Source organism: Microtus pennsylvanicus, chromosome 5, assembly GCF_037038515.1.
Source record: "Microtus pennsylvanicus isolate mMicPen1 chromosome 5, mMicPen1.hap1, whole genome shotgun sequence".
Taxonomy (NCBI): domain Eukaryota; kingdom Metazoa; phylum Chordata; class Mammalia; order Rodentia; family Cricetidae; genus Microtus; species Microtus pennsylvanicus.
The window spans coordinates 45,802,332-45,814,549 of record NC_134583.1 but is presented as its reverse complement, the minus strand read 5'-3'; the positions used below and the strand labels follow the sequence as shown (position 1 = coordinate 45,814,549).

Here is a 12,218-nt window from a genome sequence, read left to right as displayed (position 1 = left end):
GAACACCCTAATCCAGAAGAAGTAGAAAAAATTGACATTATGAAAGTGATAGAATCCCTTAAACAGGATGTGAAAAGCTCTCTTAAAGAAATGGATGGGAAGAATAACAAAAGGTTTGAAGAAATGAGTAAATCCATAAAAGATAACCTAGGAAACCAAGAAAAAACAATCAAACAGATAATGGAAACAGTTCAATATTTAAAAACTGAAATGGAGTCAATGAAGAAAACACAAACCAAGGGCTGGCTGGAAATGGAAAATTTAGGTAAACAAACAGAGACCACAGAGACAAGCATAACCAACAGAATACAAGAGAAAGAAGAAAGAATTTCAGATGCTGAAGACACCATAGAGAAATAAATGTACTGATGAAAGAAAACAGCAAATCCAACAAATTCCCATCACAAAACATCCAGGAAATCTGGGACACAATAAAAAGACCAAACCTAAGAATAATAGGGGTAAAAGAAGGAGAAGAATTACAGCTCAAAGGCCCAGAAAATATATTCAACAAAATTATAGAAGAAAACTTTCCCAACCTAAAGAAAGATATTCCTATGAAGGTTCAAGAAGCATACAGAACACCAAATAGACTGGATAACAAAAAAAAAACATTTGCCATATAATAATCAAAATACAAAACATACAGAATAAAGAAAGAATATTAAGAGCTACAAAGGATAAAGGTCAAGTAAGTTATAAAGATAAACCTATCAGACTTACACCTGACTTATCTATGGAAACCATGAAAGCCAGAAGGTCCTGGATAGATGTGCTGCAGAAACATGGATGCAAGCCCAGCCAAGCTTTTGTTCACTATCAATGGAGAAAACAAAATTTTCCAGGATAAAAACATATTTAAACAATATGTAGCCACAAATTCAGCCTTACAGAAAGTAACAGAAGGAAAATCACAAACCAAGGAATCCAACAATGCCCACAATAACTCAGACATCTAGTGACCCTTCACCAGCACAACTCAAAGAAGGGAAACACACAAACTCTACCACCAACAAAAATAACCAGTGTTAACAACCACTGCTCATTAAAATCACTTAATATCAACGGACTCAAATCACCTATATAAAGGTACAGGCTAAGAGATTGGATGCAAAAACAGGATCCAACATTCTTCTGTTTACAAGAAACACACCTCAACCACAAAGACATATATCTACTCAGAGTAAAGGGTTGGGAAAAGGTTTTTTAATCAAATGAACCTAAGAAACAAGCAGGCTTGGCCATACTAATTTCTAACAAAATTGACTTCAAACTAAAATCAATTGGAAGAGATGAAGATGGTCATTTTATACTCATAACAGGAACAATTCATCAGGATGAAGTCTCAATCCTGAATATCTATGCCCCAAGTATAAAAGTACCCACTTATGTAAAAGAAACATTACTAGAACTCAAGGCAGACATCAAACCTCACACACAAATAGTAGGAGACTTCAACACTCCTCTCTCACCAATGGACAGGTCAATCAGACAGAAACCTAACAGAGAAATAAGAGAATTAATGGAGGTAATGAATCAATAGGATTTAACAGACATCTATAGAACATTCCACTCGAATAGGAAAGAATATAATTTCTTCTCTGCAGCTCATGGCACCTTCTCGAAAATTGACCACATACTTGGTAACAAAGCAAACTTCCACAGATACAAAAAAGTATTAATAACCACCTGTGTCTTATCGGATCACCATGGAATAAAGTTAGAATTTAACAACAATGCTACCCCGAGAAAGCCTTCTAACTCATGGAAGCTGAATAGTCAACTACTGAACCACCCCTGAGTCAGGGAAGAAATAAAGAAAGAAATTAAAGTCTTCCTTGAATTCAATGAAAATAAAGACACAACATACCCAAACCTATGTGACACTATGAAATCAGTGCTAAGAGGAAAGTTTATAACTCTAAGTGCCCACATTTAAAAAAACAAAACAAAAAAAAAAGGAGAAAACTCACATTAGAGACTTAATGGCACAGCTGAAAGCTCTAGACAAAAAAAGCAGACTCACCCAAGAGGAGTAGAAGATTGGAAATAATCAAACTGAGGGCTGAAATAAACAAAATAGAAACACAGAAAACAATCCAAAGAATCAATGAAACAAAGAGCTGGTTCTTTGAGAAAGTCAACAAGATTGACAAATCTTTATCCAAACTAATCAAAAGGCAAAGAGAGAACATGCAAATTAACAAGATCAGAAATGAAAAGGGAAATGTAACAACAGACACTGAGGAAATTCAAAGAATCATTAGGTCTTACTACAAAAGCTTACATGCCACAAAGTTGGAAAATGTAAAAGAAATGGACTTATTTTTAGATAAGTACCATTTACAAAAATTAAATCAAGACCAGGTGAATAATTTAAATAGACCTATAATTTGTGAGGAAATAGAAGTTGTCATAAAAAACCTCCCAACCAAAAAAAGTCCAGGACCAGATGGTTTTTTATGTAGAACTGTCTTCTAATCAAGATGTGAGAGTTAGCCACTCAGAGGCTAGAGATCATGGGACAGGCAGTGTTTAAATGAATACAATTTGTGTATTGTTATTTCAGGTGTAAAGCTAACCATGTGGGAGCCAGGTGGGATGAAAAGCAGGCCTGCTCACTTCCTTTCACTACAGGTTTTAATGCAAAATTTTATCAGAACTTCCAAAAAGAGCTGATACCTATACTCCTTAATGTGTTTCACATATTAGAATCAGAAGATTCTATTGCCAAACTCTTTTTATGAAGCTACAGTCACTCTGATTCCAAAACCACACAAAGACCCAACCAAGGAAGAGAATTACAGACCAATCTCACTCATGAACATCGATGCAAAAGTTCTCAATAAAATTCTGGCAAACAGAATCCAAGAACACATTACAAAAATTATCCATTACGATCAAGTAGGTTTCATCCCAGAGATGCAGGGCTGGTTCAACATATGAAAATCTTTCAATGTAATCCATCATATAAATAAACTAAAAGAAAAAAACCATACGATCATTTCATTAGATGTGGAAAAAACATTTGACAAAATTCAACATCCCTTTGTGATAATGGTTTTGGAGAGGTTAGGGATACAAGCATCATACTAAATATAGTAAAAGCAATATAAGCAGGCCAACAGCTAATATCAAATTAAATGGAGAGAAACTCAAAGCCATTCCACTAAAATCAGGAAGAAGACAAGGCTGTCCACTCTCACCATATCTCTTCAACATAGTGCTTGAAGTTCTAGCAATAGCAAAAAGACAACATAAGAAGATCAAGGGGAGTTGAATCAGAAAGGAAGAAGTCAAACTTTCGTTACTCGCAGATGATATGATAGTGTACATTAGTGACCCCCAAAACTCTACCAAAGAACTCCTACAACTGATAAATACCTTCAGTGATGTGGCAGGTTACAAGATCAACTCAAAAAAAAATCAGTAGCCATCCTATACACAAAGGATAGAGAAGCAGAGACAGAATTCAGAGAAACTTTACCTTTTATGATAGCCACAAATAGTATAAAGTATCTTGGGGTAACTCTAACCAAAGAAATGAAAGATCTATTTGACAAGAGCTTTAACACACTGGAGAAAGAAACTGAAGAGGACACCATAAAATGGAAAAATCTCCCATACTCTTTGATGGGTAGGATCAACATAGTAAAAATGGCAATTCTATTAAAGGCAATCTGTAAATTCAATGCAATCCCTATTAAAACCCAAGAGATGCCCTATCATACTACAAAAGCATTTGTTCAACTATGTTCATAGCAGCATTATTTGTAATAGCCAGAACCTGGAAACAACCTAGATGCCCCTCAATGGAAGAATGGATAAAGAAATTGTGTAATATATATGCATTAGAGTACTACTCAGCAGTAAAAAAAAAAAACAATGACATCTTGAATTTTACATGCAAGTGGACAGAAATAGAAAACACTATCCTGAGTGAGGTAACCCAGACCCAAAAAGATAAATATGGTATGTACTCACTCATAAGTGGATTCTAGCCATAAATAAAGGACATTGATTCTATAATTCATGATCCTAGAGAAGCTAAATAAGAAGGTGAACCCAATGAAAAACATAGTTATCCTCCTGGATATTGGAAGTAGAAAAGATTGCCAGGCAAAAATTGGGAGATTGGAGGTGGGAGTGGGGTGGGGATAAGGGGAGATGGGGAGAGAGAAATGAGAAGGGGAGGATGGGGAGAGCTTGGGGGAATGGGACGTTGGGATGGAGGAAGGGTGGATATGGGAGCAAGGAACTATATATCTTAATTAAGGGAGCCATTTTAGGTTTGGCAAGAGACTTGACTCTACAGGGGTTCCCAGGTGTCCAAGGAGATGTCCCCAGCTTGTTCTTTGGGCAACTGAGGAGAGGGAGCCTGAACTGGCCCTATCCTATAGCCACACTGATGAGTATCTTGCATATCACCATAGAACTTTCATCTGGCTATGGATGGAGATAGAGACAGAGACCCACACTGGAGCACTGGACTGAGCTCCCAAGGTCCAAATGAGGAGCAGAAGAAGGGAGAACATGAGCAAGGAAGTCAGGACTGCGAGGGGCATGCCCACCCACTGAGACCGTGGGGCTGATCTAATGGGAATTCACCAAGACCAGCTGGACTGGGACTGATGGAGCATGTGATCAAACTGGACTTTCTGAACATGGTGGACAATGAGGGCTGACTGAGAAGCCAAGAACAATGGCCCTGGGTTTTGATTGTACTGCATGTACTGGCTTTGTGGGACCCTAGTCTGTTTGGATGCTCACCTTCCTAGACCTGGACGGAGGGGGGAGGACCTTGGACTGCCCACAGGGCAGGGAACCCTGACTGCTCTTTGGACTGGGGAGGGAGGGGGAGTAGGAGTGGGAAAAGGGGGAGGAAAATGGGAGGAGGGGAGGAGATGGAAATCTTTAAGAAAAATAAATAAACAAATAAAATGACTTCTTCATCATGAAGAGCTTGAACCTGTGGGTCAGCATAAGGGTCTTCACCAACAATTTAATCTTTGGAAGTCTCAAGGCCTTTTGCTTTTCCCTGTTGTTCCAAAATTTGGGCTTCTCTGAAATAAATTTTAAACAGCAATTGAGGTGCATCATCCAGGACTGCTGAAACTAACTGAAAGAAATCATGAGGCATTGCTTTAATGCTAGAAGACCATGACTTTATCATCTCCTTAACAAATGTGGAATGCAAGCCATAAGTTAAAAACAGCTTGCATAATTTCTTTAGATCATTCATTCCTGTAGGTATCCATCTATCTTCTTTGGATCCTTTTGGGCCTTTAGAACCTGATGCTTTGTCAGAGTAGATTACAGGGTAGGAAGCTAAATCCCTGGGTAAGTCATCTCTGACAGCTACTGGCGATGTTAAATCCTGTCCTTGTGCCTTCTTACCCTGTTCATCAGCTCCAATAATTTTCTCAATTATTTTCAATTTTTTTATTATTTTCTTTTGTAAAGCCTGAATCTCCTGGCCTGTATATATTTCTAATGATTTCATTGAGTCACCTAACCTCTGGTCCTCACTCTGCACATGTGATTCCAAGTTCTGAAGTTTCTCCTTTAAAGATAACATCTTATCCTTGGACATTACTTGAATAGTGTGTAGATTGCCATCCTGGAGAGACAGTTTTTCTGCTAATTTATCATAACTTTTTCACAAATTTTGATTCAAATTCAACAGTATAGATTCTTTCAGATATCTTCTTAGTACCCTTAGACATAGATTCAATTTTGTCTGTAATAATATTAACTTTTCCAGGCAACTTTTGATTTTGATGGTATTAATCCTGTCAACTAGCTGTTCATTATTAATCTGTAGAGACTGTTTCATTCCTAAAAAGTGCCATATTGCTTCTTAATGATAAAATATGGAGAAGAAAGCTGAAATCTAATACCCAATAAATTGAAGTATCACCATAGTCATATAAGCCTTGCATAATGCAATCCATAGTATTAGCAAAAAAAGTTACTGAAAGTTGCATTATTAACAAAGATGCCATAATAATTTATTAATTAACTGTCAGGTGATCCAGTAAACTACAATCTTTATTGTTCAGCAGATGTTGTGATTGCAGAGTTGCGACTAGAAGCGATGCCTGGGCTGCTTCAGTTTCTTGGCAACTTTAGTTTTCTCTCTTGATACTGGTTAAATACTGAAAAATTTGCTTTGCTTGATAAATTAAAAGCCATTAAATCAATTCCATATATGGAGCAAGAAAACCAGAACTCAGGAGCAGGGCGCAGAATCCAGAAGCTGCACAAGTTGCCAAGCAGCAAGGAACCACCCAGGGAAATGCAGCGGTCATGCGTGTGTGGTGTGCTTGGAAAATTTTCAAGCTGCCACATGCAGTAAACTCCGCTGTGGCGGGGATTCTAAAAAAAAAAAAAAAAAAAAAAAAAAAAAAAAAAAAAAAAAAAAAAAAAAAAAAAAAAAAAATTCTTAGGTAAAAATCAAGCCAAGTGGGCAGGAGACTGTCTGGGTCGTGGACTGGCCAGGCCATTAGGGCATCCACCCGGTAGGCATGGAGTCCAATTCCACGTGGGTGCCAAATTAAGATGGTCATTTAAAAGAAATCCCACACTAGCTCAGAATTGAGAAACAGATGGTTATTTATACAGGGGTAAGCTCACAAATCAGAGTCCTCTGCTAGAATGGAGATCAGAAATCGAAATCTGCAACTGGAACAGAGAGAGAGGCTGAAAAAGAGGCCTGAAGCACACCCTGCATTAGCATATAAAGTATAAGAGGCCACGCCCCAGTGGGCAAGTTACCATTAGCAGCCCATGACCTTCAACTGGTCTGTTCATTTCCTCCCATCATGTTAATACAGTCGTTTTTCTTACGTCTACCTCTTGGGATTGGGATATTTTAAGCAATTAGAAATTAATGTGGGTGATTTCAGTCTTCACGGAAACTCCCTCCTAGTACTTTTCTGTTCTCTGTTGTATTATTTTCACATCTTTGCACTTTTTGCAGATATTTCTAATTCCCATGTTTCTACCCTGACAAGTGGTATTTTTTATCAAGGCTGGTCCCTAACAGTAGAGAGGGCTTGTGAATATAAATTCCTTAAACTGTAGAAAAATAAATACTAGACAACATCAGTTTAAGGAAGGAAGTATTTAATTCAGTTTACTGTTCACTGAGGCAGGGAAGGCATAACACCTGCAGTGTGAGGCAGCTTGTCACATGACACACACAATCAGGAAGACAAGAGAGATGGACACCTATTCCCAACTAGTTTTCTCTTTTAATGAAATTCAGGATGTCAACCCATGGAGTGGTACCACTGACATTTATGCTGTGTCTTCCTACTCCAGTTAGCTTAGTCCTGACAATCCCAATGAGATGTCTTCAGAGACTCATCTCTTCATTAATTCTGTCAGGTGATGGTTAATATTAAACATCACACTCTACACTGTTTTTAAAGCCTGATATTCTGCCTTCCCTTGACCCATACAATTTGTAATGTTTTCCCTAGAACTTTTTACTAACTTATTTTCAGTATTTCTATTTATTGAATTCTGCTTCTACAGGCTGTTTGTGTGTGTTTCTCTTGGAATTCATCCATGGGTTCATTCATCTTCTCTCTGATTTCTTTAAACATACTCCTAATTACTGTTTTGAATTTTGTAGATTTCATCTAAATTCTGTTTTGTTACAGGACATCACTGTGAGACCAGTAGTTTATGGAGAAGGACCTACTTCCTTGATTTTTCTTGTTTCTTGTGTTGTTGCATCAGGACATGTGCAAGATATTGGTTGGATTTAAAGCTGTATTCTTTAAGTGGAAGAGCTTGTAATGTTTAAGAGGAAATAGGTTGTACTAGGTTTGAGATGTCATCTTCATTGCTAGTCTGGTATTCATAAAACCAGACTTAGTCTTATTAAAGTAGTATACTGTCTGAAACAATGATCACTGTCAGTATGTGTACCACTAAGAAGATATAGTGACAGATGATATGTAACCACTCCTTAAATGCCAATAATTTTGGGAAATGAAGTAACACTGATAGTATGGTTTACATTCAGGTACTAGTTACTATGGGTATGAGTGAAAAGTAGAAAAAAATGAAATAAGTAGTGTGAGACTAGAGATTAATATTGGATTGACAGAGAAATTAGAAGAGGGAAAGTGAATAGAAGGTAGAACAACAGAGGTGAGTGGGGACTGGGAGAGGAGGCACTAAATAGTCTGGGATCAAGGTAGAACGCACAGAAATAAGCAAGGAAATACAACCAACTAGCCTCAACTCCATTTCAGATGGCTGAGACACAGAGAACCCACAAGCCAGGTTGGCCTTTGTTCTTTGTGAAGCCTATGAAAATATAAATAGAAAAGGAGAAAACAGAGGAAAAAGGGAAGACAGGAACAGAGCAGGAGAGATCTGGCCTTCTAAACTGACATTAGATGTCAAAGGGAAGCCAAACACAACGGGAAGGAAATGGAGTGGGTGTGCGGTGTCTGGATGCAGTCTCCTTTGACTGCCTGGTGAAACCTCTCTCATTCCTTCCTGAGACACATGTTCACACCCTTGAATGGTGCTTTGCAAGGCTGACGTTAAATCACAGATGCTGGTCCCATGAGTACAGAGGGTTTTTGTGGGTCAGGTCACATGTTCGGTGAAGTCCTGCAGATGCCTGGTTGCTAATGCTGGCCCTGTTCCTCCTTGGTCCTTCCCGATGTTGAGAAGGCATTGGACCCTGTGTCCATTTTTCTCTGCAGACATTGTTTCCTGCCTCTCAGAGTCCTTCCGGGTTCTGATGCAAAGCTACGTCACTGTTCTACAAATAATCTGCTGGGCACATTTCTGCACATAATCCTGCCACACCTGCTGTGATCCCCTCAGATCACAGGTCACCAAGGTTTCTGGACCACTGAGCCACTGAACTCAGTAAGGGATGTTTAAAATAGTGTCTAACTGTTCCAGGAGAAAACAAATGAAGAAAATGCTCTCAGTGTCTTTCCTCACTCTGCTGTTGCTGCATGCAGCTTTCTCTCCCTCTCTTCCCTTTTAAAATGAGTCAGTTACTGACAGATATAATACAAACTTCCTGTTTGGTCTTAAGTGTGACTGTGCTCACTACCTTGAGAACAGGGTAGCTCTCCAGATCATTCCAATCCTTCTGGAATGGAGTCTGAATTTTTCACACTGTGTTTTCAATGTTTTCTATTTGACTAGAGATTTGAGGAGGTTGTCCATCTCTTTTGACAGGTTTTACTCCACTTTCCCACCTGACTTTCTGCAGAGTCTGGTAGAATGCATTTCCTTTACTTCTGCCAGGTTTTAACTTTTTTAAATTTACACTCTGTGTCTCAATTGTTTTATCTTAGTTTGTTTCTTGCCTGTATAGACTAAATAACTGTAATTTTTTTCTAATCTTATCAGTACACACACATGTCTTATTTTTTTCTAATGTTCACAGCACACCTTTGTAAATGTCTTGCAACTGGAAACAAAGGCTCATGTTTTACACTAATGACCTGGCGGCTTTTCATCTTCTCCATCAGTAAGACAATGTGATGTGTGAGAGACTGAAGTGGTGATACACACATTTCTCAGAAGAGTGCAACCAACTGCTTTCCATGGGGCATTCTGACCACTATTCCACAACAGGACCAACTGTATCTGGGGCATGACCTCCCCCTACCTTGTCATTTCTTTTAATAAATTTCTTTATGGTAACATTGATTTCTTTCTACTTCTAGTGTTTGTCCTTAGAAATTTGTACTGAGGATCAAAGTGGTGAGCAAGGGAAGGAGGAAAAACAGTGACATTGACATCTGAAAATCAACTCAGTGCCCTTCTTGTCATTGTCATAATGATCTCTAGGAAAAGCATCTCTCCACCTTGACTACACAGTTGACAAAAATATTTCTTCCTATTTCTTTTCTTGGCTCCTAGGTTGCACTCTTGTTGTTGTGACCACAACACCTGAGAGAAGAATTTAAGTGTTAATTTTTCTCATGATTTCGGAGGGTTCTTTTCCTGGTGGCTAGTCCCAGTATTTAAGCAGAACATCACTGTGGCAGGAGAAAGTGACAGTTGAAATTCTTCACTTTGTGACAGATAGAAAACACAGAGACAGGGGTACAAAGTATAATGCTTCAGGGTGGCTTCCCAGTGGCCTACTTTCTCCAGTGAGGCCCTACTTTGAAAGTTCCAAACCTTCCCAAATAGTAGAACCAGCTGTGGACCAAGAATTCAACACAAGAGCACATGGGTTTCGCATTTAAACCAGATCATCCCGTGTTTTCTTGACTTCCCTTCCCTTTTTATTCTTTGTTTCTGTCAACTATGTTTTTCATCCTTAGACCCCGAAAGAATCCTTACAACACAGTCACGTATCTGCTTGGTTTTCACTCCATAGACAACAGGGTTCATAGTGGGAGGCAAAAGCAGGTAAATATTAGCCACAATGATGAGGCAAGATGGATGGATGGTGTTGCCCCCAAATCGGTTTAAAAAGAAACAAAAGAAGGCTGGACCATAGGAGAAAACGATGGCACAGATGTGGGCAGTGCAGGTGCTGAAGGCCTTCTGCCGAGCGTCTGCTGAGGACAGGCTGACCACTGCCCTCAGGATCATGGTGTAAGAAACTGTGATACACAGGATGTCAAAGCCCCCAATCAAGAGGGCTATCATCAAACCATAGACAATATTGACCTTGATATCCCCACAGGAGACTTTGGCTACAGATAACTGGTCACAGTAGGTATGGTTTATTATATTGCCTCTGCAGTAGGGAAGTTGCTTTGTGATGAAAATCAAAGGAATGATGAGCACCACTGCTCTCAAGAAAGTAGCAAGCCCAGCTTTTGCAATGACAGGGTTGGTGAGGATGGTAGAATAGCGAAGAGGATAGCAAATTGCTACATAGCGGTCCAGAGCCATCAGCATAAGTACCCCAGACTCCATTCCTGTGAAAGTGTGAATGAAGAACATCTGGACCAGGCAGTCAGTAAAACTGATTTCCTTAAGGTAGAACCAGAAGATACAGAGAGTTTTGGGGATTGAAGCAGTGCACATCACAAGGTCGGTAAAGGACAACATAGCCAAGAAGTAATACATGGACCTGTGAAGGGAGGCCTCAAAGAAGATGAGGTAGAGGAGGCCACAGTTCCCCACAACAGCTACTGCATACATGGAACAGAATGGGAAGGAAATCCAGACATGCATGTCTTCCAGGCCTGGGATCCCGTTCAGAATCAATGAGGCTGGGGTCATCTCTGTTTGATTCAGCAGTAGCATGATGAGGTTGGAATCTTCTTCAAAAGACTAATGAAGTCTGGATTTTTAATTGTTTGACAGTCTAACCTTCCAAGATTAAGACAAATGAGAAAGATAAATTCTCATCTCTCTTCTTTATTTGTTAAGTAGTCGTTTATTACCAAACAGCTAATTAAATAAATAAAAAATTTAAAACCAAGAATATAGCTCACTAGTGGAGCATGCCATAGCTTTTGGATTCAATTCCCATACAAAATACACATCCTAAGCTAGTAAATTGTTGTTTGTCAACTCATTGATTTGTCCATTAATTCTGCACACATGTTTTTTTAACAATCACTAAGTGTCTTATTTTATCATTATTATTTTAAAATAAGAAAGGAGAAGGATAAAAATTTATAGTTATGAACTTTAATGTGTTGAGAATTTTACACGTACACATAAAATGTATTTTAGTCATATCTATGCTCTACTCCTCCATAAGTCCTCTCAGAACTTACTTGCCACCGCTACTCCCAGCTTGGATACTTTCACAACCCACTGAGCGTTGTCAGTAATTCCTGTAAGTGAATGGGGTAGCATCATCCACTGGAGTATGGACAAGCAACAAGGCCACTTGCCTAAAGAACACTCAGTCTTCTTCCTCTGGTAGTATTTTATCTATGAAAGCTCCTCATGTAGGGGTGAGACTTTATTATCTATGCTGAAATTTTGACTTCCTTGATCGAGTGCAAGATACTTTGAGTTCATGAAGGCCATGACCTTGTAATTTCTAGAAGACTTTGTTTCACAACAACGATCCCCAGTACGGCTCTTAGAATGTTTCTGTCCCATATCCACAATATTCTCCAAGCCATGAGGGGAATCACTATAATACAGATGCCCCCTTTAGGGCTGCACACACCACAGTTTCTCATTCTCTGCCCTCTGACCACTTGTCTCTGTATTAATTGCTGTTCACTGCTTAAGCAAACTTTCTA

At 38.9% G+C, this 12,218-nt stretch overlaps 1 protein-coding gene across 1 annotated transcript; it reads right to left on the bottom strand.

Annotated features, from left to right (window-relative positions):
• Positions 1 to 10,299: 10,299 nt before the first annotated feature.
• Positions 10,300 to 11,259, bottom strand: LOC142851293 (olfactory receptor 52N4-like). The gene has a single exon (XM_075975170.1). The coding sequence runs from the start codon at positions 11,257 to 11,259 to the stop codon at positions 10,300 to 10,302; it is 960 nt and encodes a 319-aa protein (XP_075831285.1).
• Positions 11,260 to 12,218: the final 959 nt, after the last annotated feature.

Bases quoted from the DNA above. Each gene is read 5' to 3' on its own strand.
- LOC142851293 (XM_075975170.1), bottom strand. From the start codon at position 11,259: ATGCTACTGCTGAATCAAACAGAGATGACCCCAGCCTCATTGATTCTG.